The sequence below is a fragment of the Columba livia genome, chromosome Z (genome assembly GCF_036013475.1).
Source record: "Columba livia isolate bColLiv1 breed racing homer chromosome Z, bColLiv1.pat.W.v2, whole genome shotgun sequence".
NCBI lineage: Eukaryota > Metazoa > Chordata > Aves > Columbiformes > Columbidae > Columba > Columba livia.
This window is the reverse complement of record NC_088642.1, coordinates 525153-551967: the sequence shown is the minus strand read 5'-3', so window position 1 is coordinate 551967 and position 26815 is coordinate 525153. Positions and strand designations below refer to the sequence as shown.

The window sequence follows — 26815 nt, the reverse complement described above, 5'->3', positions numbered from 1 at the left end:
GCGCCCCCGGTCCGTCCGCCGCCGGTCCCCGCGCCCGCCGAGGCCTCACCGGCAGCAGGGCCCGCAGACCGCCCGCTCGCACCCGCCGCCTCACGGTCCCCAGACGAAGCCGCTCTCCTCCGAATGAATATTCAATGGTTTAAATATTCATGGCGCTGCTGGGCCGCCCCAGCCCAATGGAAAAAGAGCTCCCCGGGGCCGGCCCCGCCCGAGCGAACGGCGCCCGCAGCGCCCGGCCCGGCCGCCGCCGCCTTCACACCCGAGCCCGGCCCGCGCATCGAGGGGCTCCAGCTTCCGTGTCTGCACAAAAATCCATCGCGCTGCACACCAAACAGGTGATACTTTGAGACAGAAGATCGTTTCGGGGCCGCCCCGGTGTCAGCTCTGACCTGCCCGGTCCCGGTCCCGGTCCCGCCCGCGGCACCTGTGCGCGGGTCCCGCCGCCGCTCCCCGCTCAGGCCCCTCTCATGCCGCCGCGTCCTCGCTCCGCCCGGCCTCCCCGGGAGCCGCCGTCAGACCGGACAAACGGGTTCCCCCAGTTGGCCGGGCCGGCCCCGGAGGAGGGCAGAGGCCGCGGACCTGTCCCGGTGCCCGGCCCCGTCCCCGCCGGCACGGCCGCTTCCCGCCGCCCCGGCCCCCGAGCGGGTCAGCGGCGGGACCCCCCGCGCTGGGCCGGGGCCTTGCTGGCCCGGCGGGCGGCCCCGCCTGCCTCGCCCGCCTGCTGCCGGCCGGGCGGGGAGCTCGGCCGGGCGGTGAAGGTGTCGGTAGCGGTGATGAAGAGCCCACAGAAATCGCTACCCTGGACAAAGAGACTGTGCGGGGAGGCCGCCCCGGCTCTGCCCCGCCGCGTCCGCGCTGCCATGCGGGGCCGCTGGGCCTGTCCCCCGCTCACAGCGAGGCGTTGTTCCTGGCTGGCTGGGCCACATCACCTGCAGGTCGGGGAGCAGCGGCTGCCGAGCCGTGTGGGAGCGGGAGGCGGCAGCCCCAGGCCCGCTCCCCGCTGCCGGAGGCGCTGGTTCTGCATCGCTTCGGGCCTGCACGGGGCAGCCGGGCCCAGCGGCATCGCCCCCGCTGCGGTGAGTGCTGACCGACACTGGCACCGGGCACAGGGGCTGGACAACAGCTGCTGCCCGTCACCGCCTGCCTGTCACCGCCTGCCTGTCACCCCGCCGTGCGGCACAGTGGTCTGTCTGGCACAGGGACAGCATTCGGTGCATCCCGGGGTGCTCGGGAGGTCCCTGCTCCCAGCCCAGCTGTGCCATGTTGGGGAACGGAGGGCAGCATCGAGGAGACGCGGCTCTTGGAGACATGGGACCTCCCGCCTGTGGTGTTAGAAGTGACAGGGTTACTTCATTCCCTCTCCATTACCAGGACTGTACAGTGTTACAGAGAACACTTTGCAAGAGTACAGGATTTTAACCTTTTGGCCTTTGTAAAAGGTCAGAATGGACCCCCAGTTCCCACATCCTTTTGAGGAAGGATTGGAGAGTTGGAGGATGCTTAGTCATGATAGTGTTAACCCTTGAGACCGACAGTTTTGCTTATTAATTAACAAACAAAGCGGTTATGTTTAGGGTTGACACTAGTGCAGTTCCACTACATGCTGTGTCCATTTGCAATCCTCTTCATTGTATTTTTCTTGTTTCAGGCTGCAGCAAAACACATGGAAACACCTTGGGAGCCTACTGAGAACTCGTCAAATGAATGTGACCGGCCCTGACTGTAAGTTTTAATTCAGTGACTTTTCATAAGCCTTAGAACGTGATCCTGGGTGCTGCTGTACTTGGCTGGCAGTTCTGTGACTTGAAACCTGGAGACTGAGAGGTTTCGCTAGTTCGTTTGTGTGCTGTGTTGTTGATGGGGTCACCTCCCTCAAAGGCCTTCGCGCTGCTGGTTTGTGCCGCACACACGCGGACACGCCTGCTCTGTACCTGAGGCACAGACGGAGGCTGAAGAGCATCACTGCTGTGTTTTCGCTGGGTAAAATTGCACCACGACTGATTCTCTTGTCCAAGTTGTTCAGCTTATCTTTGAACTCAAATGTTTGCACTGCACGGAGTAGAGAGTGGTACAGCGGCGGAGCATAAAAGTTGGGGAAGGTGCCAAAAATTGGAAAGAAGTGACATTTGGGCAGCAATATTGGTTGAAATGCACACCGAGTACGGCTTGGGCATCTTTGCTGTGTCATCAGTTTGCATGGTTTGGGTTAATTTCTCTTCGAGAACCAGCTGCTTTATTCCAGCACCTCCTCAAACCCACAGAAGGTCACGTCAAAGCTGTGGCTGTCGCTTGCAAGAATTCCCAACGTTGTCATCCATTTCAAAACCACCTGCCCCTTGATCTCCAACTTTCCGTATTGGCCAAACTTAAGTGCAATGACAAGCTTCTTCATACGTCAGAATATTTTAGTAACACCAACCCCCCTTGTCTTTCAACCGGCAAGGAGGAGTCATGGTTGCCCGGAAGGCATCTGGTCAGCTCCCGTTCCCGCAGCCCCGCTCCCGAAGAGGACGTTGTCCTGGGTTACCCGTGGCGAGGTTCAGGAAACAGTTCCCGTGTGGCTGTAGCGGTACCGGCATCTCAGCTGTTGCACTCTGTTCCTCAAGTCGTATTACAGAAATGAGTGAGAAAGACCACAGTGGAATTTCTTCTGCTCTTTAAATGAGAAATGTACTTTTTACCTTAACATACGTTCTTAGTTCAGCATAACACTGTCTTATTATTGAACAGGTATACAAGCAAGGGGAAAAAGGAAAGAAAAAGCTTGATATCTTGCAGGTTTTTAATCAATACACCATCAAACCATCATGGCTTTGGATCCTTTGCTGCAGACTTAGCTGATAAAAGTGTATTTGATCTTTGTATCTATGGGAGAACCTGGCTGAGATTAGCACTGTTCAGCTATTCATTTATGAGTAGCTCTTGCAGAAACAGTGCCCGTTTGTGGATGCTGGCCTATAATGAAAGTGATCTCTGTCTTGGACTGACAGACGTGTAAGAGATTGCTTGGTTTATTTTACAGTGGCAACAATGCTCAATTTTCCTGCGCCAGAGAAAGTCTTGTTCAGACAGACCTCTGTTTCCTAGATCGAAAATGTGATGCTGGATTCCAAAGTTGGGTCTTTCAGCACCCTTCTCTTTTACTACCTGCCTCAAATTCCTCACACAGGAATGAAGACCAAGTTAGTTAAAAATCGGTAACATCTTGGCTTAACACAGCAGCAGAGCTTCACTTTGGCAATTCCTTTTCTGTCCAGGAAGTTCATTGCAGTCCAGGGCTCTTTGGTTTCTGTAGTACCCCAGTTTCCTTAGGTAGCTGTATGCACAGGCAGGTTTGCATGACCTCTGTTCAGGAAGAAGACTATTAGAGATAAAGAAGTCCCTTAGCAGTGGTTAATTGCTATAGCAGTGATTAATGGCCCGGTCCAACTGTGACATTTTAGAGTTAACACCCGTGCCCGAGGGAAGCGCAGCAGCATGGTGAAGGAGCTGCCCGGAGCTGCCGCTGCCACCGCTCACAGGCCCTGATTTGTTTTGTTTTAAGTAAACATGTCACAAGCACAGTCGCTTGGAGATAAGCAAACTGAAGCCAAGCACAGGAACGCTTTGGATCTGCTAGGCCAGCTAGTGCGTTTCCCATCAACCTCCTACGGATTTCCGTACAACCCCAAGGTGGATGTAAAGGGGCATGACCTGAGTTTGCTTGGTTTCGTTGTATTCCTCATCACCAGAGTGATTTAGAACTTCAGACACTAATTTCTTGTTTGAGAAGTGGGAATTATAGCCATAGGAAAAAAAAAATGATGCAAACACTGAATTTCTTCAAATCCTACTAGTAGTTCATGGCTAAACTTGAAATCACACCCCGAACTTCCAGAGTACTGGTGTAGGCTCTCAAAATGAAAAGCTGTCTTTGATTGTCATCAACACAGTCCTTTTGAGAATGAGAATGAGCTGTGTAAAATCAGTGTGCAGTGTAACAATAGCAACCCTCGCTTGTCGATGTTGGACTCTTTTAGAGCAGTGAGCAGGTCTTGGTTTTAGTAACTGAGCACAGTCAGAGCAGGGTTCACTCTTGCTGGTAACTGATTGTTCAAAACTATTGCTGGGAGCTTGATTTGTGCCTAGCACTAAGAGTTGTTCCTGTTTATCAAGGGTTGTACATGCCAGTAATTATATATCTAAGCAGTTCTGTAACACATTTATTGACATTCCAATTTGAATCATTTCCCAATATGCAGAAAACAGGGCATGACGTGGCTTTTCTTTCTCTTCATCTTTTATACGTAACTCCATTCTTTCAATAATAATAACCTGCTGTTCAACTCCCGAAATCTCTGTTGCCCGGCTGGGAAGGACGTTACTGTCCGGTGTCGGCCACAGGGCACTTGTGTCATCCCAGCATGTTCTCGGTTTACTTTGGCTGGGTTTATTAAACAAAGACCAGCTGTAAGTTTGTGAAGTGACCAATTATTTCTGTGCCAGACTCCATCTTTGGAGGCAGATTCCTTGCCGTCAGCTGGCAGGACTCTGTCTCGCAGCACTCCGGGCAGGAAGGTCGCCTGGCGCGATTCCAGCGAGTACCAGTGACATACGCGAGCACTGGGAACGCACGGGGAGGGGCAGTGGCAAGAGGCTGCAGTGTAAACTGTAGCACAACAGCTGTGCAACAGAGCTTAAAGTAACGGTGGGCTCAGCTTACAACTGTAGCCATTGCAGAGAATGAAGTTAATTCCCAATTCCAACTATTAAAAAAATGTGGTTTCGTACGCATTCCCTTTTCTGCCTGTGATCCATCAAGTGTGCACACGTGGATTCTGTGGAAGTTCCTGTGCGTGTGCAGTCCTCATTGCATCAAGCCGGCCGGTGCTGTTTCGCCTGGGGAGGGCAGCGTTTTCCCACAGTCATCTGGTAACATCCCAGCTCAGTGTCTGACAGATGCATGGGGAGCCCTGCGCTCCGTTTTCTAAATCTACGATGATACTGTAGGCTTTTAAAGCAAATAATGATTAACCTCACCTCCAAAACTATACAAAAATTTGAGATTTCTTTTCATAAACCACAAACACAAAGTCAGTAGGATATTTTCACACAGCGAAAAAAGGGTCTCATTCAAAACCACTTATTTCTGTGCACTTTATGTACTAACGCTTTTCCTAAAATGAAGGGGGGCTTTGGCAAAATGGAAAGGAGACTCAGCACATGATAACTACACACTCATCTATCCAAGTGAAGCATTTTGTCAGGAGCTGGTGAGATCCCCAGAGAGCCTCGCGTGTCCCCCGCCCTGTCCCCGAGCGTCCCTGTCCCTGAGCATCCCTGTCCCTGCGCTGTTGCAGCCTGTAGCCGGGAGATGGAGACCCAGACCGCAGGACGCGGCCAGCAGCCGGGGACGCGGGCAGCAGCTGGGGACGCGGCTAGCAGGTGGGGACATGGCCAGCAGCCGGGGACACGGGCAGCAGCTGGGGACGCGGCTAGCAGCTGGGGACATGGCCAGCAGCGCAGGGACACAGCCCATGGGGGAACCCCGCTGTGTGTCCCTGTGGTTGTCACCAGCACATCTCCCTCCCAGGCCCGGGTTCCATGGCCGGTGCCGGGGGCTGTAAACCTGCGGGTTCCCCAGGCAGGAGGCCACGGCATCTTCCCACCAGCTCTGCCCGTTCTGGCCGCTGCCTTTATGACGCCGGTAGCGTTTGTGCATCCGTGCGACGAGCTGGATCCACGCGGTGCCCGGGTTGGAAACGCGCTGGATGTGTCCACCCGTGGAAAAGGCTCCTCTCCAGCTGGGGGCTCCTGGCCCCGCGCCCAGGGCTGCCCGTGGCCGGGAGCTGCCGGGAGCCAGGGCGGGGGCACCGCTTCCGCAGCAGCTTGGATTCATGCACAACAAAGCGGATTTTTCCTGAGCGAGTGGAGTGACTGAGAGATGATGTGTCAAACTTTGGTCCTCTGGCACTGGATTTGCAACATGATCCTATTGTCATGTTAAGTAGCTGTGGAAAATAAGTGCTACTTGCCTTGAAGGCTTTTGCAAACTCAATTTTAAGACACTTGGAAGAAGCCAGACTGCTCCAGAAACAGGAACTGAACTGCCCGGAGATTCTGCCTCACCAAGTACAGGCTCGAGCAAAATACCTAAAATCCCCGTGGGCTTCCTTTGTTGCACACTTTTGAGAACTTTGCCTGTCAAGTTTAAAATAGTGCTTTTGAAGCGTTAGGTGTATCTGCTGTCGCTGCGGCTCAGCTCAGGAAGCAGAGGGAATGGAAATCCTGCAGGGTCTGGTTAGATTCCAACGTCTGTTCAGCTGCTCGTGAGTTACCCACGTCTGAGGAATGACAAATGATGTTGGTTTCAATGAGAAATTCGGAACAGTGGAATGTACCTGCGCTCCCACAGAACCACTGGAAATGAGAGACTCCTGGATGAGAGCACGGCACTGAGAAGCGAGTGACCTGGTTTCTGTGCCCGTTTTCATCACGTTTCCTTTCCGAGCGGGGGTTTGCCGGTGCCCCCGCGGGGGCTTGGCTGTGTGACAGTGTCCCGGGTGAGCGCGCCCTGCAGAGGGCGGGAAGCAAAGTCGGGGCTTGTCCCTGCGCCGGGGCCGTCAGTCAGTATCTAATACAGTTTCTCATACAGTTTGCATGGAAGGTATTTTCTTTTCTTTTTTTCCCCCAAATTACTGAAGTTATTTACTGCAGAAGGATTTTTTTCTGCTTTTTTCTCCCTGCGAGTCTGTGTGTCCACAGATCAAAATCCAGTGTTTTCTGTCACTTCTCTGCAACCTGTAGAGCAAGCTGTCTCCCGTGATTCCCGTGCATCTTTCCTGAAGGGAGCATTATTCTTGCTTAGCTTACGTGTAATGTACTTCATTGTTCATCTCTGAGCAGCTGGTTTTGTATGTTATTGATCTGGGGACCTGCATTGTTGGATTCACAGAACTGTGCACATTTTAGGTAATTTGCTGCTTTCGGACTTTCTGAGAGAAGATAATGTATGTTGGCTTGACTGAAATGGCAACAAAAACCTGCTATTATTTTATGTAGCTTACAGAGGGAATCTGGCATATGCTTCCCTGCAGCTACTGCTGGAGGCACTTGGGTGATCAGGAGTTACTGTACCATTATTCCTGGTGTCTTTTGTGCAGGGATTACTCAGGACCCTCGTCCCAGACAGTATTCACGGGTTATTAGCGTACTCCTGACTTGCTGGCCTGCTGGAACGATGGGACAATCCAGCCTGCCTGGCAGTTCTAGCAATAATAGTATGAAAATTCACTGCAACAATGGAATCCCCCAGCTGAAAGAAAGGTATTAAAGCAATAATATTACTTACAAATGTAAAGTATTGTACAAACATTAGATAATCCTTAAAGCAATTCCAAGAGATATGTTCTAGTCATTTCAGTGACTTAAGTGCCTCTGCGCACTCTGGCAGGCGTTGAACACGATTACAAAGGAGAACGTAGCAGAGCCCAAGGACAAGCAGCAGTGGCCCCCGGCTCTTGGTCCAGGTGCTCTCAGTGGCTGGTTGTGTCGGAGCTGTTGGTCCAGATGCTCTCAGTGGCTGGTTGTGTCGGAGCTGTTGGTCCAGACGCTCTCAGTGGCTGGTTGTGTCGGAGCTGTTGGTCCAGGTGCTCTCAGTGGCTGGTTGTGTCGGAGCTGTTGGTCCAGGTGCTCTCAGTGGCTGGTTGTGTCGGAGCTGTTGGTCCAGGTGCTCTCAGTGGCTGGTTGTGTCGGAGCTGTTGGTCCAGGTGCTCTCAGTGGCTGGTTGTGTCGGAGCTGTTGGTCCAGGTGCTCTCAGTGGCTGGTTGTGTCGGAGCTGTTGGTCCAGATACTCTCAGTGGCTGGTTGTGTCGGAGCTGTTGGTCCAGGTGCTCTCAGTGGCTGGTTGTGTCGGAGCTGTTGGTCCAGATGCTCTCAGTGGCTGGTTGTGTCGGAGCTGTTGGTCCAGGTGCTCTCAGTGGCTGGTTGTGTCGGAGCTGTTGGTCCAGGTGCTCTCAGTGGCTGGTTGTGTCGGAGCTGTTGGTCCAGGTGCTCTCAGTGGCTGGTTGTGTCGGAGCTGTTGGTCCAGGTGCTCTCAGTGGCTGGTTGTGTCGGAGCTGTTGGTCCAGACGCTCTCAGTGGCTGGTTGTGTCGGAGCTGTTGGTCCAGGTGCTCTCAGTGGCTGGTTGTGTTGGAGCTGTTGGTCCAGATGCTCTCAGTGGCTGGTTGTGTTGGAGCTGTTGGTCCAGACGCTCTCAGTGGCTGGTTGTGTTGGAGCTGTTGGTCCAGGTGCTCTCAGTGGCTGGTTGTGTCGGAGCTGTTGGTCCAGGTGCTCTCAGTGGCTGGTTGTGTCGGAGCTGTTGGTCCAGGTGCTCTCAGTGGCTGGTTGTGTCTCCTGATGTGATTACTGATGTGATTGACTGCACTCCAGGCTCAGTGGCAATGAATCCTCTTGGTCTTTCTCTTGTGTGCACCGCACCTCTGCAGGAAGGAGCGTTATGAAGGTAAAATGCGGCTCCCTATGGACGTGCTGGAAGCCTGGAGCCAAGGGCGGATGTTCCATGACAGCAGTGGCAGCGCAAGCTGTGCTCGCTTCCCTGGGCTGAGGGAAGGGCTGCTTGAGATCACCAGGAGGGGAGGGACGGCTGAGCTGCCCACCAGCTGCACTGACGGTGGTCGGGACCTTGGGGTGCTCTGCTCACCATCCTGACTCTTGCCCTGTCCTTTTAGAACTGGAAGGGCCTGGACTATAACATCTGGGCTCCTCAACATGTATCCCACTTCGCTTTATTTTTTTTAATAGGCATTTGGAGTAAATCCAAGACTCAAAATTAAAATGCAGAGAAACATGAGCTAGAAATCCGTTCACTCATACTACTATAAGCACCATTACTTCTTAAAGTGGCTGATTGACGATGATAGAGGTTGATGAGGTTCATTTGATCAAACTCCCAAAGCGAACAAAGTAGAAATGCCTGAACACTGGATTGCTGGTAAATGTGATTTATGCTTTATGTGTGGTGTTCTAGAAAAATGGCAGCAATTTTAATGGAGACACATCTGCATTACATTGTTGCAGCTTCTCCTGAAGAGTTGCTATTTGGACCAAAAAAATATTCACTAATATATTTCTATTATATATGTGCACTCCCATAAACATGCATTCTCTTTTCGTCTTTGTTGATTAGCTTAAATACAGTGTCTTGGAAACAGACACTTTTATGGCAGGTTTTGCAGGAGGAAGCACGCAATGATGAGATTGGCTGAGCTGGCAGCTATGACTTGGCTGGCTTCAAAGGCAGATTTCTTTTCCTTATTTCGGCTATTAGTGCTGCTCAGCTGAGCCCGGCTGGCTCTGGGGCGCAGCCGGCAGCTGGGCTGCTTGCTGGGGACAGGCTTTTGAAAACGTTTTCATTTGTAAAGCCCTAGATTTTTGAAGATACTAAACCTGCCCCCCAGTTTATATGACTGATCAGCTTTATGTGACAGGAAATCACAGGCGTACACTAACACTATGGCTGGTTATAAACCAGGCAGAAGCACGCAGAAGTGTGTGTTGGCTGTGTAAAGATGTATAGCCATCTACAGAGCTACGCGTGCTGGAGTTTGTGACAACACAGGAGACTCATTACCTTAACTAGTGTCTTTTTTCTCTTTATGCTAATCCTCCTCCCTCGTGTCAAGAAAATGAACTGCCAAGACTTGCACAAATGCCACGTTGTAGGACTTGTTCTAGAATAAGTGAACACATCTCTGGAGATCACTCCTGCCTCCTGCTGGGTGTGTTTGGCGTGGTGTTCCGCGCCGCGTTGAGCTGCATCCCCAGCCGCACGCCGGTTTCGGGCTGGCTCCTGCACACCCTGTGCCCGGCTGGGGTTCCCTTCCCAGCAGCGGGAATTCCCAGCGGCGCTGCCCCCGTCGGACCCTCGAGCCTCCGCACAGCACCGCAGAGAACCAGCATAACCGTTTCGCATTTCTCTCACTATCCTCGGTTCTGTCAGTGGCATGGAAACGGCACCATCTCGCGCTCAGAATTACCGCCGCTCTGGTCCTGGCAGGGACGCTCAGCAAGCCTGACTTCAGCAGAGATGTCCTGTCCCCAGCTTCCTCTGCCAGATGTGACCGTCCCGCTAAGTGTCAGCACAAAAGACTGTCCCCAGCTGCCTCTGCCAGATGTGACCGTCCCGCTAAGTGTCAGTACAAAAGACCGTTCAGAACTAGAAAACAGACTGGTCCAGAAGTGCAAACACGCTGAACCTTAGGTAGCTTGAGATGTCGTGTTTCTGATAGAGTTGTAGGTGTTCCTTGCTGATGGAGACTTGCCTAGGGATCTTTCGGTGTGAGAGAAGCAGTTTGCTGTTCTGAGGGCTGTTGAGTCAAGGAGATCTGTGATCCCTGGAGAGCATGTCCTGCATTGGCATTACCTGATCCTGGCAAGAGGAGGATTCACTCGCTGTGTTCTTCTGGCTCGTCTTCCCTGCACACCAGATGGAGGTGAATACAGGGACGCCAGGAGAACAGTCCACACGTGGTGCTCAGCCAGTCAGGACTGAATTTCATCCGGAAAGATCAACATCGAGTCAGGATCTCCTTTTCAAACAGAGCTGACACGCTGTCTCTCCTGCAGCACATGTTTTGGCTTTGAAAACACCACAGGAGTTTTCCTTCTCCTGGGTTTACGGTTCTAGTGCATTAACATTTGTACCACAGGGAGTGCTAACAAGACTCGAGAATAGGAACTGAATAGCTAAGGATACAGAGCTTCTAACACCTTGCCTTATTTCAAAAGAAGTAAGCAACAAAAGCTGGGCTAAGCTTCTTCATTATTCTTCACAGCTTAGAATGGCATAATTGAGCTTCCCTCATATACCACTAAACTGAAATAGGTGAGAATTCCATGTACTGATCAGGACCTTGTTCATTGGTGGTTCCCCAGTTAGTGTTCCAGCGCCCTGCTTGGATGTTTGGAAGTGCAGGGCATCGTATCTTCACGTGTCCCGTCACCTGTCCCGCGCTCGTCGCTCCCTCCAGCGTCCTGTGGGCGGCCGTTTCCTGGGGCTTGGGCTGCGGGGAGGTAAAGCTGCGCTCCGGAAAGCAGACCTTGTGTTTCTGCACAAAGATGTCTGCAAGCCCTGAAGAATCTGGGGGAGAGCTTCCTTTTATAGTCATCCGTTACTATACCTCGCTATCCTGTACTTACTCATGGAATCTGTGGAGGAGGAAGGGCTGTTCAAATCCAGTCTGAAAATGTTTGCATACCGTCCCGCAGGGCTCTCAGCGTGGTTCGGAAACATCTCCCCCCGTTTCCCCGGGGAATGTTGTGTCCCAGGCTGGCAGCACAAATACCTAGAGCAGCATGAATAAGTAGAAGTGACTGGAGATATTTTGTCTGTCAGATGATACCTTTTAGTTTACTTTACTTTAGTTTGTTCTGTTTTGTTTTGTTTTGTTTCGTTTCTGAACGAGTAGGAAACGCTGGTAGAGGCACCGCAGTTTCTGTTGTGTGTTTGGAAGCAGAGTTGGGTGGCGCAGCCCTTGAACAAAGCACTTTGCTGCTGCGCCAAGAGCTGACGGGGCAGACAGCCCTGACTTGTCCCAAAGCCGTTCCCAGGTGTTTACGAAGATCGGCCGGTGCAGCAGCTTCCCGGCAGGTGCGATGGGGATGGTTGGCGTAGCCGGGCGAGCTGTGCTGCTCCACCGACGCCCTTTCCTGGCAGCTACCTCAAGGGTGTTGGGCCTCGCAGTTCTTGTGCTGGCTCAGGCACAGGTGTGTCCCTTGTCCCCTGCGCTCCCAGCCCCTTCCCAGCGTGTCCCTTGTCCCCTGCGCTCCCAGCCCCTTCCCAGCGTGTCCCTTGTCCCCTGCGCTCCCAGCCCCTTCCCAGCGTGTCCCTTGTCCCCTGCGCTCCCAGCCCCTTCCCAGCGTGTCCCTTGTACCCTGCGCTCCCAGCCCCTTCCCAGCGTGTCCCTTGTCCCCTGCACTCCCAGCCCCTTCCCAGCGTGTCCCTTGTCCCCTGCGCTCCCAGCCCCTTCCCAGCGTGTCCCTTGTCCCCTGCGCTCCCAGCCCCTTCCCAGCGTGTCCCTTGTCCCCTGCGCTCCCAGCCCCTTCCCAGCGTGTCCCTTGTCCCCTGCACTCCCAGCCCCTTCCCAGCGTGTCCCTTGTCCCCTGCGCTCCCAGCCCCTTCCCAGCCCGTGCTGCTGCTGTTCTCTGGGTCCAGCTGTGGCGACTCCCCAGGGGTTCCCCTCTCCAGTTCTCACCCTGCACATACTGTATTTCTTTAAGCTTAAAGAGCTTATTACTTTGGTAGGCTTGACTGTCATCTCAGGTAAAATAAAGAATGTGCTCCAGTAACACTGCGGGAATACTTCCCAGAAGATGCTGGCAAGAGCTTGCAGCGTTTCTGCTCTTGGCTTTGCGGGGCGGCTGAAGCGTTTCTGTGCTGCACGCGCGGCCCGGCGTCAGCAGGGACACGCTCGGCAGGGACCGCGGCCCGAGCAGATTTAGCTGAGAGGCGAGCAGTCTCGGTCGATATGGCCGCTGCTGCCAGCACAAAGCTGTGGTGTTGCGCGTTGTCACAGCAAGGGCCGAGTGGTGAACACAGGAGCCCTGCAGCTCAGGAAGGTTCATTCGAGCTTCAGAGGTCGTTCAGCCAGAGAAAGTGCTTAGCCAGTCGTGAATCCTCCGTGGCTCTGCAGCTCCGAAGGAGGATCTTGGGAAAACATAAATATGGGATGAATTCCTGAATTACTTTAATTGCTATGGAGACAATATTCCAAAACAAGAGGTGAAATACCCACTAAATCACCTAACAAAGGAAGTACAATTTCTCTCTACCAAATCTGTATTTGTCTAAATCTTCCCTGATTTTCTCAGCAGCATAGAGGACGAGCGGCTTAGGAATGCTGGACTAATCCCACATTGTGTTTAATACGGGATTGCGTTTGGAAGTGCTCTGGTTTGCAGAGCAGGGGTGCTCTCTGAGTCCAGGGTTAGTTACAGGCAGATAGCTCATATGAACATGAAACATAAAAAGGGGAATTACAGATAGGAGAATTCAGTGGTTTAGGAAGAGAATTGAACTGAATGCTGCCCGTGAGGCCAAGAAGTTTAGGAGATGCTGTAAAGAAGTGTAAACTTACAGAAATAAATAGTAAGTGTAGATAAGGTTTTAAGTCAAGAGACAACATCACAGGTTTCACATAGTGTGGCTTTGTTTGGCAGGGTAAGTGTCCCACCTCCCTGTGTGGCTGATGAAGCAAGAAGTGTCCGTGGGTATAATGGAGAGGTTGAGTGGGTTGAACCGATTCCTCTTCAGAGGCAGAATTCGCTCCGTTTGTTGTGAAGAGCTTGTTTCCCGTGCGCTGAGATCCCAGCCCGGCCTTGGCCGCCCCGTGCCCCGGCTGGGCCTGCGCGCGTGGCCGTCGCTTCGTTATAGAAGAAAGATCATTTCCATTCTTCCCTTTTTGCAGGCACGCTTAGGAGAAAGACGGCCTTGCTCCAGGGCACGCAAATACCAAACTGCAGCGGAGGCACAAGCAAGTCCGGAGGAAAACAACTGTGGAGTCTGGAGAGTGGATTTTGGTGAAGCCTTAGACCTGTGGGATGGTGGCGAGGTGCTGGGAATCCGAACCTGTCTGGAACAAAAGTATCACCAGCTCCTGCTTTTTCAGGGTGAGACTTTTCAAAATAATTTCAGTTTCCACATTTTGCACAATATTTAATCCCACTCTTTTCCTTTATTGTACTTTGCGCACATTTTGAAGCTGAGCATCCACTCAAACTCGTGCATCCACACGAGCTGTGTGAGTCACTCTTTGAACTTTACTTGACCCGCAAGGATGAATATTGATCTTGCGTAACGTATCTCTGGCAAGGAGTGCTGTTTGCAGAAGTTTTTGCAGGAATTAGAAGAGCCTGGGATACCCTTTGTAGGCTTGTTTCATACCGTGGCGTTTGACTCACGACTCTGTAATCTGCTATCATCTTCATGGCTTTATGTACCTCTCACCCGCCTACGTCTCAGATTTATTTTCCTCCTACTCACCCTTTTGCTCACTACACTCCTCCCCGTTCTCCTCTAACTAATCACTTCATCTCGTTTTCCTCTGCGCTGCTTTGTTTGTTCCCTCCTCTCTCTTCTCCGGTGCTTGCAGTCTCTCACTGGTAGGATGCTTGGCCAAGGGTCCATGTGGACTTTACAGCCAGGGGCGAGGAGCCTTTCTGGGCTCTGGACAGACTGACACTGAGCACTTCCATGAGTATTCTGGCGTATGCGTTTTCTGAACTGTTACTCCTGATCCTGCGCCAGAACTCTCTTGTAATGTTAATCCTAAGTAGCAAGACTTGTAGGTGGCTTTTGTCAGCCTCACAGATCGGTGTAGGGGATGGTGGTGGTTACAGCTGTCACCAGACATCCCTGTGATGCTGCTAAAGGGCTTATTTCTTATGGGCGCAAGGTGCTTGGGGCTGAGAAAACCCGCTGTGAGGGTGTTCCGAGACGGTGGCTCTTGGAAAGGGGCTGGGGAGGAATCGGGGGGTCCATCTCCAGTTATGGCTCCTAAAGTACAGTTGCTCTCTTGGAACAAGGAATTGGTGCAATTGCCTTCTGCTTACGGTACGTGAAAAAATCTATTTAGAGTATGCCCCATGTGTGTATCTCACGTTTCTTCTTTACTGAGAAACCAGCCTGCAAACCTTGGAATTCAACTATGGAGCAAAAGTGTCACACCAGGGTCAGAATACAATCCCTGGGAAAGACAAAGCTGGAGTAAAACAGTCCTTGGGCAAATACATCCAGATAACAATGGATCAAAACTGATCGTACCTCATAGTCAAAATTTGGAATAGGTGAATCAAATCACAAATCACTTGGGTTTTTAAAATGTGTTCCATAATTAAATTCCAAATGTACTCTAGTATTAGAAAGAGTGTGTAATTTTGTAGCAACATATATCCTATTAGTTTAAATATGGAATCAAATCTCTTTGGGGAAGGTCCGTGTAAAGAATACTAAAAAGAAGGTATGTTAAACTAATGCTCAGAGAGTTCTGAAGCTGTGTGTTGAAGAGAGCGGGACACCCCAAACGCAGCCCAGCGAGGCTCTGAGTTAGACAGGCGGCGTGGGAGAGCAGACGGGAAATATTTCAATCTATTTCACACGTCATCGATTTCACGGCATGCGTCCCCGTTCCCTCAGCCTGCAAATGAACTGGTTATAGAGGTAATTCAACCAACATACAGATGACTGATTCATTTTCATACTGCAATCACATTAATGACAATTTCATCAAAATACTTACAAGTTTCTTTTACATGCTAGAATATTATTGCTGCAATATTCATTGCTACAGCATTCCCATGTTTTAAGGTTCTTTGAGAAGTTCATTTAATAAATGGTGCTATTACAATTTTCTTTGGTTGAACGCACGGAAATTCTTAAAAGCAATATGAGACTAAATGGATCCAAACAGCTCATTAAGCACTAATATCTAAATGCCTCTGCTTGAGCTGATGGGATTTGTGCCAAATCCTGCCAGTGACCGCAGGGGCTGGGGCCTGAGCGGGAGACAGGCTTTGGGAGCGACGCTGTGTTTTCTGTGCCGAGGATGCACCCGCTCTCACACCAGCTCTGTGCAGCTGGACAGAGAGGAGCTGAAGGGCTCCTTACAAAGCTTTGCTTTGCTAGAGCTGGGAGGCAACTAAACCCTTTGGCTGCACAAACCCGACCGTAGGAACAATCGTGCCTCTCTTAATGTAGCATGTTTTATTCGAGAAATGTATTTTCTGGAAGATTTTGTTTGGGGCCGTTCCCTGGGGGAAACCACAACAGGTCACTTGTTTCCGGATGGTGCCGATGGGGAGGAAGGTGTCGGAGCAGAGCGGAGCTGCCCACGCGGGGTCTGTCGGGCCTGCCGCTGCTTTGCTGGAAGCGAGCGAGGGACGGCGTGGCTCCAGAGCGACGTGGACGTGGCTCCAGAGCTCCCCCGGGCTGCTCCGCTCGGGGCAGAAACAGCTCTGAGGCCTTCCTTTAGTAAAAGTAATCCTTGCACTGTTCGCTCGGACCCCAGCGAGATCGGTTCCTGTGTACACCGATGTGTAACCTCAAGCAGGTCCGCACGCCTTCTCAGACCGCTGAGTTCTGCACAGGCAGCAGCTGAACTGGGAGCTGTGCTGGTCTGAGACGGCCGGGACAGAAGACAGAGCAAAGGCTGGTTTGTCCGTGACGCAGAAAACCAAACATTCGATAGAGAAAGAGTTGCATTTCCATCTCACTTTTCACCTGAAGACCTCTCTGTGTCCTGGAAATGCTGCAGAGCCTCTGTTGGTATTGTCTGAATTTACATACCCCAAATGAAGGCAGAGACTGGTAAAAGGCCATTTAGCTGTCGAGGCGGGAGATCAAACCTCTCTCTTTGGGGCAGGAAAGGAGATGGTGGGGCTGAAATTTCTTGACATTCCCCCTTGAATTAGTTTGCATGTTATTAGTTGTATGTTTGTGCCATTCTACAGGGTCTGAAAGGGCACGTTTTGGGGATCAGCGCTGCTCCTCCTGCCTCTTCAGGCATGATCACATGGGGCTGAGCCTGCCCTGAGGATACAGGAAGGTGGAAGAGATCTGCTTGGACTGACCTGCCTTGAGTTCTGCCAGAGGCAAATTCCTGAGCTCTTCTGGATTTGAGGTAAGGAAACACATTCTCCTTTATAAAGATTACATCAAATAGGCAGGGATAGTCCTAACAGTGTATTTCATTATTAATATAAAGTGACATACACTAGGAGGAGCGTTGGATGATCTAATTTGCCTTTCCTAGCTTCAGCTTTAATGATTTTCCCCATCAATCCCTACATTTCTCACAGAAGAAGTAGCAATATACTCTGCATTTCTTAGTAGACTGCCTGTGCTAACGAAGTAGGAGACAGCACTTCTAATGGGTTAATGTAGTGGTCTTAAAGTGGAGAGTGTGTGTGTGTGCAAAATTTCAGCTTGGTCAGAAGCAATCACAAACGGTTCATCAAGATGGAAATGGCTGTAGTATTTCAATTACTGGATCTAAAGCGGGTACAACATAAGAAGAAAGATCAGATAAGGGTGCACAAAACTTGTAGAAAGTCCCATCAGGTAAATCAAGATATACATGGCTCCCCGATTATTTACATTGACCTAACATGGACTTCTCACAGAAATAGTGGAGCTCAGGATAACTGGGATAACTTGGATAAGCCGCTCCAGAGCTACAGTGCGGCCACTTGGTGCTGAGAACCGGAGAAGCCATTCAGCACCCACAGACACGGCAGAGAAATAGTTGTCACGTGTGACACAAACACTGGTGTTACGAAAGGCGACCTACAGGGAGATCTCCACCCAGCGATATGCATGCCTGGCTTAGAATGCAAATGCACGGGTGGGGTGGTAGTACTGATTGCCGATTGCTGCAGGAACAGAGAGGAGAGGGCACTGAGATAAGCTGTGCTCCTTCCCAGGGCTCCCAGTTCGCACACAGCAGCGTTGCCCTCGAAGGGTCAGCAGGGAGCGATTCAGGCGGCGCTTGCTGAGACACCATGAACAGGGGAGCTCTGTCTGCCGCCCGATGGTACAACACTATGCGTTTCCAAAAATAAGCAAGTTAGCCTATCTTGACTTCTTCTCATAAATGAAATAACTCACAGTGCAGCCTTTTACCATTGCCTAAGTTCAAATAACGCAAGTTTCCTCGTTGTCAGTCCTGCAGAGAATGAGCAGTGCAGGCGATGATCTGGAAACCGCTGGGAGACCTGAACTCCCACGTCCCTTTTGGCACGGGCTGACCCCCTTGGCCTGCCTTCCTCCTTGCCATGTGCAGAGCCCACAGCTGGCCGCTGCGGCTCTGGGGACACTGCGTTTGTGTTGTTTCTCACCAGCGACAGGCAGCTTTCCCCGCACATAGCCGTGCGTGTTGTTCCCAGTGTTGCAGCACAGCTCCAGCATGGCGGGGGGAAGGAAACCTCTTCTCAGCTTTTCTGCACCAGCACAAGTACTGCTCGGGGGCACGGAGGTAAACTGGAACTGCTGAAATCCTGCTGTCTCGGTTAATCAGACACGAGACGCCTGAAACTGAGAGCTGGAGGTGGGTGAACGCTGGAAACATTGGCTGGGGATTTTCACTGTGTTATGCCAGCCAAAAATCTCATTGCAGTGTCCTGGGCTTGGAATCCTCCCCTCGGCAAACACATTTCAAGCCTATACAGAGTGTACCACCATGGCCATGTGTCAGAGTGGCATCGTGCCAGTCCTCAAGGTGCTTCGCCAGCTTTAGCAGGACTTATGTGCTAAGAAAAGACATTAGCAGGGCATCCTTCCTCATGCTGCAAGTACCAGATCTGCAGCCAAGAGTCCCTTCTGTGGAAAGCTGCGGGGCTGTTGACACAGGATTGTGGTTGTCAGTGCTCTTATTCCCAAACAGCCGACCTGTGATGGGCTGGGAGGAACAAAAGAGGCTGTGCTATAGCAGAACAGAAAAAAAAAGAGGACGGGATTAGAAAGGCAGGTGGCCTACAAAATCTATTCATAACACACGGGACAATAACACGTGGTTGCACAAAATCGTAGCCTTGAGGCACAGCCTATGAAGGTATGACAACGGCAAATAATGACTTTTGGGCAAGATTTATCACGGCAGCTGAATAACTCTCCCAATATACAAGTTAAGCATTTGCCATAAAATGCAGGAGACCATCAGAGTTTTAAAACAAATCCCGGCTTGAACGTGGTGTATTTTCAGTCCTTAACCGTGTGCCTACCTCAGGACTTTATGACCTGTGTTCTCAGTCAGGCTGTGGATCCACTGTAGCTAAAAATGTAGAAACAAGCTGTCTGTTTTAGAGGAGAAAGGCCTTTCATGTTGAAATTCAAAGCAGGAGAGAACTGAGATTCCGGCTGACTGCTAGAAGGGCAATAGCATCCAACAACATCTTCTGATCTGTTTTCAGTCGTAATGCATTCAGCATGGTAACTGAGTACACAACTGATGAGATTGGCCATGTCTGAGACTTAACCTAAAAATGATACATGGTACATTGCAGGGAAATAAAAATGCTCCAGGATCTAAAGCACCAATCCTTCCATCAGCAGCGTATGGCCAGACTGGAGAAGAGGTGACCAGAACGGCTCGGCACTGGGGACCCTGCGCCGGCTGTGACATTGCAGCCCGGTGACCAGAACGGCTCGGCACTGGGGACCCTGCGCCGGCTGTGACGTTGCAGCCCGGTGACCAGAACGGCTCGGCACTGGGGACCCTGCACTGGCTGTGACATTGCAGCCCGGTGACCAGAACGGCTCGGCACTGGGCGGCTCTGGCCGCGGTTCGTTACCATCACGCGGTTGCTAAGCCTGTCAAGCATCCAGCTGATTTCCTAAATCTGCTTAGGTTGTGGCGCTATTAATCTGTTCAAGCCAATTCTGTAAACCCCAAACCATCTGTATTTGTGAAGATCATGGTTTATTTAGATTTCCTTTGTGTCTGCTGTCAGCGGATGATTGAAAGCGCTCGGGATTTACAGTGCAAAGTCTACGCGTTGGCACGTTACAGTGACCTTCCAAGTAGCGTCTCCCAGTATTTGAGTAACAGCCGGTACAGTTAAGTCCAGCAGGAAAACAAAGAACAGCTACAAAGAATGGAAATAGCTAAGCTTTTGCCATGTGTCATGGCTGCAAGTAGTGGAAACAGCAAAGCTTCTACAGCTTTTCGGCCTATTCTCCGGGCTTTTGTTTTATTTGTAATTACCACAGTTTTCTCGTTAAATACACAACGATGTTTAGTTAACATTTTTGTATCGAGTGTGCATGGTATTTCCAGGGAAATGGCGAAGCAGTCACTAAAGGTCTGTCACCAACAAGCTTTTGAGGCCCCAACGAGGACTCCAGGAGGAGTGTTCCAGCGCTCACACTGCGTCGCTGCTGCTGGGAAGGGCTCCAGAGCCAGCTCTCACAGCAAAGCAGCCTCCTGACATTTGGAAATGTAAGGAATTATTTCCCATATGACCCTGCTGGTGATGTCAAGGATTTGCTGAGCTGCTGACATGTATTTTCTAAGTACACCGGCAGCACAAGACAGCTGGCAGAGCTCGGGACATCTTTTTAGTTCTTTCTGTGTTGCTCATTATAGTGAACCTGATTGGATTACTAATGGGAGATGTATTGTTGTAACTTCTTTTAACATGCAATTGGCACAGAATAGTTTGTGAAATATTTCCAAGTTAATGTAAAAAACCCACAGGGATTAACCTTAGGGGCCCCGACGTAGCAAAGACAGAGAGCAAGTGCTTCACCTGAAGCGCATGCTGAAATGACTGCTGTTCAGCAAAGCACGTAAGTGTGGAGCTGAGCGCTGGCCAAGCAGTTTGGCAGCCGCTGCGCTCCCGGGGGAGCTTTTCCGCTGTGTGACGCAGTGCGGTGACAGAGAGCGGTGTCCCTCCGCCGCTGCTCTTCCCTGCACGAAGGGCTGTTCGGGTGCTACATGGGTTGCCGTTTCCCTTGTTAAGAAGTTAAAATACTCAGTGCTCCGTTCTCAAGTTTCACCACATTGCAGGGAAACGTGCTCTTAGACTACTGCATTTTTTAGACTGATGAAATGGGGCGGGTGAGCCGAGGCTGCTGTGCGGGACAGCGCGGGACGGGCTGCCCTCGTTGCCCTGGGCTGTCTCACGGCAAGAGAGGCGCTTCCACGGTCACATTCACTGGACGTTTCTCAGATGTCTGCTGCAGGATGACGAGATGAATTGCGTTTCAAAAGCTCCTGCTTCTCTCTGTTGGGGATAAAAGGATCCCAGAGGAACTAGGTCGGATGAATTCCATCCCCGTGTCCATAAAAATGGAACTGTACATGCAACCTGCAACAAAACACAGAGCTGAAGGGATTGAAGAGTACAATCTGCTAAAGAAAAAACAGTTTATTTTAATTGTAAGTGGAAATAATTCGCTTCAAGCACAATGGGGCTATAAGCTCTTTCACACTGGGGAAGTTCATAGCTCATAGATCTTGACATAATCAATTAATTGTGGGAAAAATAGAAAAATTACCTAGGAAGGAATAAGACCAATATTAGCACAACAGTTACAGTACAGTATTATATTTCAATCTGAGCTAAAAATCAAACAAACGAATACATATCTGATATAAATTAAGGTTGATGGTGCAATGCAGAAAAAGAAAAGTATATCGCAAAAGTTATGTTCGGAGTATACAGGAAAAAGTAATTGAAAGAGATGGAGCAAGTGTGTTCCTTGGTAAACGAGCATTGCTGATCTCTTTCCTCTTCATCTTTCACACAGGTTCTGAGGAGGAGGTTTAGAATACCTGCTGGGGATATGGAAGAGGTCCAGCACACCCTAGGATAGAGTGAGCTCCGTGAGTAGGCTTTTAAGAATACATTGAGCGCAAAGTGGGAAGTTTTCCTGTGTACCAGCTTATTTTCTTAATCTGTACAGTCAGCCCAGGGTCCATGGCTGCTGGAGGACCCTGCTGAGGAGGCGGTCGAGAGGTGAAGAACAGCATCAGGCACTTCTCCGAGCAGGAGCAGCGGCTGCTGTGACGCTGATGATGCTGCTGCCCCAGTCCAAAGCATTGTTTGGTACCCGAGCTCCCGCCACCCCTTCCACTAGAATCACCATCCACAGGCTCTGGGCATCACCGTCGGGTGGCTGTTTGGTACTGGAGCTCCCACCACCCCTTCCGATAGAACCACCATCCACAGGCTCCGCGCATCACCATCGAGTGGCTGTTTGGTACCCGAGCTCCCGCCACCCCTTCCACTAGAATCACCATCCACAGGCTCCGGGCATCACCGTCGGGTGGCTGTTTGGTACTGGAGCTCCCACCACCCCTTCCGCTAGAATCACCATCCACAGGCTCCGCGCATCACCATCGAGTGGCTGTTTGGTACCGGAGCTCCTCCCGCCACCCCTTCCGCTAGAATCACCATCCACAGGCTCCACGCATCACCATCGAGTGGCTGTTTGGTACCGGAGCTCCTCCCGCCACCCCTTCCGATGGAATCACCATCCACAGGCTCCAGGCATCACCATCGAGTGGCTGTTTGGTACCGGAGCTCCCGCCACTCCTTCCGATGGAACCACCATCCACAGGCTCCAGGCATCACCGTCAAGTGGCTGTTTGGTACTGGAGCTCCCACCACTCCTTCCGATAGAACCACCATCCACAGGCTCCGGGCATCACCATCGGGTGGCTGTTTGGTACCGGAGCTCCTCCCACCACTCCTTCCGATAGAACCACCATCCACAGGCTCCGGCATCACCATCGAGTGGCTGTTTGGTACCGGAGCTCCTCCCGCCACCCCTTTCACTGGAGACCTCCCAGGCAGTGCTGCGTCCTCGGCACTCCCCGCTGCAGCATCTCACACAGTTGTATGAGAATCACCATCCATTATATATATTGGATCTATTTTTTCTCTGAAAATTTTAAATAATTAATGGGGCTTCATTATATAAAGAGGCTAGTTATAAATCATTGGAGCTGCACCTGGAGATTTTTCATGTCAGCATTCTCAAATGAAGGACATCTCTCCAGGGCCACCTATTGTTCTAAATACAGTTCAGAAGAGGAATTATGCCTGTAGTATTCATGACCAAATAAGTAATCTCCATCACAGATTTGATCCCAAAGCTTCACAATCCGGGGAGCTTGATGTGTTAGTGGCAGAGTGCTGATTTTCTGCTCCGTCATGAGAGGTCGTTTCATTCAGCTTACGCACGTACATGTTCCCCTGTGTATCACCAGATTTACAGCGTTTGGATTACAGTCCGGTTACAGTGGTTGGGTTACAGTCACCTATTCCCTTTTCGTTCTCCACGTCAGAAATGTAGCTGTTCTGGTACCCACGCCAGGGTCCAGCAGTTTCCCGCTGCAGCTGATGCTCTCAGCTGCCGGTCCCTGCAGATACCGGCGTGCACAGAGCTGAGGAGGTTACAAAACTGGCTGCAGAAAACAATTGTAAGGACTCCTGAAATCATACCATTGCAGCATCCCAGGTTCACCTGAATTTCCCGAGACAGTCCTGCAGATGATTTGGACTCAGTTAACCTGTCTGTGGTCAGATCCCCAGGGAGAGGCAGGACTTGTACTGATGCCAAACAGGCACCAAAGGCCATGGAAGAAACGGCTTTTTGAGAAAAGGGACTTGTGCTCCTGCGCAGGGCTCTGGAGCTGTAGCACGAAGTCTAAGGCAGATGGAGGGGCCTGAAGAGAAGGACCCTTGTGGGGAGAATGATGGGAGAATCCTGACTTTGGGAGCACCCAGGGGCCGAGAGCTGCTGGAGCAGCTGCTGTTGGAGCACCGAGGTGGGTGATGAACAGCATGGGCAAACCGCTCCATCTAGATTGGAGACTGATCTGAGCTCAGGAGAGACTCTGAACGCTGGATTGTTCTTGACACGAGACCCGCTGACTGAGCCGGAGGCCCAGGGGCTCCTTCGGACCTCGGCATTGCAGGGACGCCTCGACAGACCCTCCAGGGATGGGGACACCGAGCGGCTCCAGAGGACAGTGCCGGGGAAGACCCTTCTGAGACGTGCCAGTTACCGACTACATCAGGTGTGGTTTATGGCCAGGAGATACGCGCGTGAGTACAAAGGCTAACGCTGTATGTTAACAGCTTGCCATTTTAGCTGTGTGCCCTGCTGTCTGGGCAGAGGTCAAATCCTTCCTTCCCCAGGAAGAGCTTTCCTAAAGGCTGGAAAAAAATCCTTCTGGCTTATGGAATGCTTGTGGAACCTCTCCAGAAAACGGGATCTCCCATTTCCCTTTCCCCTCGGCTCGGTGGAGCAGAAAACAGGTGTAAGATGATATCTGAACGTACAGAGGCTGCTGTGTCTGGCAAGCAGTTAGCTGAAAGCTCCTCCAGTGACTGGTTTTGTTAGTGGCCATTTACACTTTGCTGTAAAAGCACGGTAAAAGGGGAAAACAGTGACCAGCCCATCGTGCTGGTTTTCTGTCCGTGATGGGTCAGGTTCACGGGCTGCCGGTCCCCTGTGCTCTGCCGTGCTCCTCTCACTGGCTGTCCCCGGTGCTTTGCTGGCGTTTGCTGAAGGCAGACCCAGGTCCCGCACAGCCCCGCGCCGGTACAGCCCGGCTCCCGGTACAGCCCGGCTCCCGGTACAGCCCCGCTCCCGGTACAGCCCCGCGCCCGGTACAGCCCCGCGCCCGGTACAGCCCGGCTCCCGGTACAGCCCCGCGCCCGGTACAGCCCGGCTCCCGGTACAGCCCCACTCCCGGTACAGCCCCACTCCCGGTACAGCCCCGCTCCTGGTACAGCCACGCTCCGGCTGCCGTGCCCAAGTGCGGGGACAGGGGGTCCTTCCCGTGTCACCAGCTCCACGTGGCTTTGTGAACGCATCGCGTACTCCGAAGTGACTGGAGTGCACATCAGTTGTTCCGCTGTAAAAGCATAAATGGGTTTGAAACGGCTCTCACGTCAACTATAGCTCATTAGCCTCTACTTAAGCACTATTATATTGCCAAAAGATAACAGCGAGATAGTAAATGAGCGATGAGCGCGGGGCGGGGACGGGCGCCAGCTGAAGAGGGATCAGCAGTCAAACAAGGAAGCGATTTCGAGCCTGAGTGTGACTTGGCTTGGCCCGGGAGTAACCTCGCTGCGAATGCCCCGCGTGTTGCGCTTCCCCAAAACGCGCCGTGTTAACTGGTGAGCGAACAGTGAGGGACCTGCCAACAGTGAGGGACTGACCGGAAAACACCCCGAGCCGGGAGCGCTGCCCGCAGCCTCGGCCCCGGGATCCCCGCGCCGGGATCCCCGTTCCGGCACCCCCGCTCCGGAATCCCCGCTCCGGTACCCCCGCTCCGGAATCCCCGCTCCGGAATCCCCGCTCCGGTACCCCCGCTCCGGGATCCCCGCTGCCGCCCCGCCCCGCCCCGCCCCGCCCCGCCCCGCCCGATCCTCGCGCCGCCGCTGCCGCCCGCCGGGGGGCGCGCGCTCCTTGCGCCGTTGCCGCCGCGCGGGGGCGGGGCGGGAGGGGCGGGGGCGCTGCCCGCGCGCTGCCCCCCGCGCTTTGTTCCGCTGCGCGCGCTCCCTCCCGCCCCGCGCGCGGCCGGCGGGGCCCGGGCGGCAGCGGATCGGGCGGGCCCGGCGGGGCCTCCCCCCGGAGCCGCCTCCGCCCCCGCCCCGCTGGGCCGCCGGGGCTCCCGCCGCGGGCAGAGCGCGTTCCTGCGGCCGCCCTGAGCCTCAGCCGCCGGCAGCAGCGCGGGCGGGCCCCAGCGCCGCCCCCGAGCGGCGGCCCCGGGCGGCCCCGCCCCCGGCCCCTTCCCGCTGCCGCTCGGCTCCCGCCTTCCGCCGCCCGCGGGCGAGGAGCAGCAGCGGCGGCCGCGGCGGGCGGCTCACCTGGGCCGGGCGGGCGGGAGCGGCGCCCGGCGGGACGCCCCGCGCAGCGGCTCCATGGCGACCGCGGCGGTGGAGCCGGTGTACGGGCTCTCCGAGGACGAGGTGGGTCGGGGCGGGGGCGGCTCGGGGTGGGCTCGGTCGGGGGCGGCAGCGCGTGTGCCCGTGCCGCACGTGTGCGCGCCCGTGTGCCGGTGCGGGGCCGCGCCCGCCCAGCGCCATTAGCGCGGAGGGGGAGGCCGGGGCAGCCGGGCCTGGCGGCGGCTCCGCCGGCCGGGCGAAGGTCGAGGGTCGGTCCGGGAGGGCGCCCGGCGAGCCCGCCCCACGGGGCCCCTCGTCCCCCGGCGGCGCTGCCGGCGGCAGCCGCGGGCGGACGTGGCGGCGGGTCCCGGTGAGCGCCGGCGGTGCCGCCACCACCCGCTGAGCACCAGCGGGTCCGTCCGCCCGGAGCCCTCGGGCCGGGCCCGGCTGCCCGGGGCGCGTTGCCGGAGCGGCTCGGGGGCCCGGCCGCCGGCTGCAGCCCCGCCGCAGAGCGGCTCCCGGTTCCCGGATCCGCAGCGGCAGCGCTTCCGACGGGCGCTGGCGGCGAACAAAGAGCCGGGGTGGCGGGGGAGATGCCGTGGGTGGGAGCAGCCGCCGGTGTCCCCGGGCAGCGGCAGAGGCCGCTCGGGTTTGGAGCCCCGCCCGTTCCCCGCCGTGCCCGCACCCGGTGCCCAGCACGGGCTGGTGCCCAGCGCAGATGGAGCTCGGTGGACTGGGCAGGACGCTGATAGCTAATCACCGTGTTCGGCCTTTATCAACCCATGTCTTCTGCGGAACCGCATGCAGCACTAACAAATTAAATATGCATAGGCTGAACAGTCCACTTTACCTTGCGTGAATGTGAAAAATTGTAGTTAATGCCCTTTCCTTGCCTTGCCTCGGTGAGGTGCTTCTTCTTTTTAGCGGGCGGTGTAATAAAGCCTCAGGAGAGGCGCAAGCTGTGTCACTGTTCTGTGACTTCGGCATGTCAGCTGTCGGTATCAGGTATATTGCTGGCCCTGGGTTGCGTTCTACAGGAGCGAATAATAACAACAATAACAATGTCATGTCCGGTTCTATGGACATAAACACAAGGGCTCTCTGCCAGTCTCCACGCTGGAGAAGAAACTGGCGTAAAAAAGGAAAAATCTTGTGACTGTGGAAGCTGCCAGACAATTTTATTACCTATTACATTTGAACGACTTCAAATCTAGATGACTGTACTGTTTAATTGGAAAGGAGGTTCTTTGGCTGGAGTGAATGTTTTTATAACGGGGGGTGGTTCTGCTTTTGTTGATTTATAAAGCAATGAGAGCAGTCTGGTTTAAATGCTGTGTGCGTGTGTGAAGGTGGGGGAGAGGAGAGGAGAGCAGAGCGTGCTGCGAGAGCCTGGGGCGCTTAGACAGCGAGCACAGAGTCCAGGAGAATGTT

The 26815-nt window shown here is 53.2% G+C and overlaps 2 protein-coding genes and 1 long non-coding RNA gene across 11 annotated transcripts in view; 2 read left to right on the top strand and 1 right to left on the bottom strand.

Moving 5' to 3' along the window:
* LOC135577373 (phospholipid-transporting ATPase IC-like) overlaps positions 1-552 on the bottom strand; it is a 28320-nt gene extending 27768 nt beyond the window's left edge. Inside the window, exon 1 of one of the 4 annotated variants that reach the window (XM_065046715.1) lies at positions 425-552. The gene's annotated coding sequence lies outside the window, so the exon portion shown is untranslated. Of the gene's footprint in view, positions 1-49; positions 191-389 lie in introns of those variants that run through there. The other 3 variants (XM_065046714.1, XM_065046716.1, XM_065046717.1) reach the window with 3 other exon arrangements.
* LOC135577376 (uncharacterized) lies at positions 147-23466 on the top strand. 3 transcript variants are annotated; one of them, XR_010469135.1, is made up of 7 exons: positions 147-335; positions 1649-1722; positions 13447-13648; positions 16487-16656; positions 19037-20913; positions 21285-21360; positions 21441-23466. It is a non-coding gene; the product is annotated as an uncharacterized LOC135577376 (long non-coding RNA). The 3 variants fall into 3 exon arrangements; XR_010469134.1 differs by lacking the exon at positions 19037-20913; XR_010469136.1 differs by lacking the exons at positions 147-335; positions 19037-20913 and adding an exon at positions 583-1076.
* A 1587-nt stretch (positions 23467-25053) lies between these two features.
* Positions 25054-26815, top strand: part of LOC102098886 (NEDD4 like E3 ubiquitin protein ligase) — a 121424-nt gene continuing 119662 nt past the window's right edge. For 2 of the 4 annotated variants that reach the window (XM_065046710.1, XM_065046708.1), the window contains exon 1: positions 25054-25468. In XM_065046710.1, the coding sequence (XP_064902782.1) occupies positions 25421-25468 (48 nt within the window). In that variant the 5' untranslated portion in view covers positions 25054-25420. The remainder of the gene's footprint in view (positions 25469-26815) is intronic. The other 2 variants (XM_065046709.1, XM_065046711.1) reach the window with 2 other exon arrangements.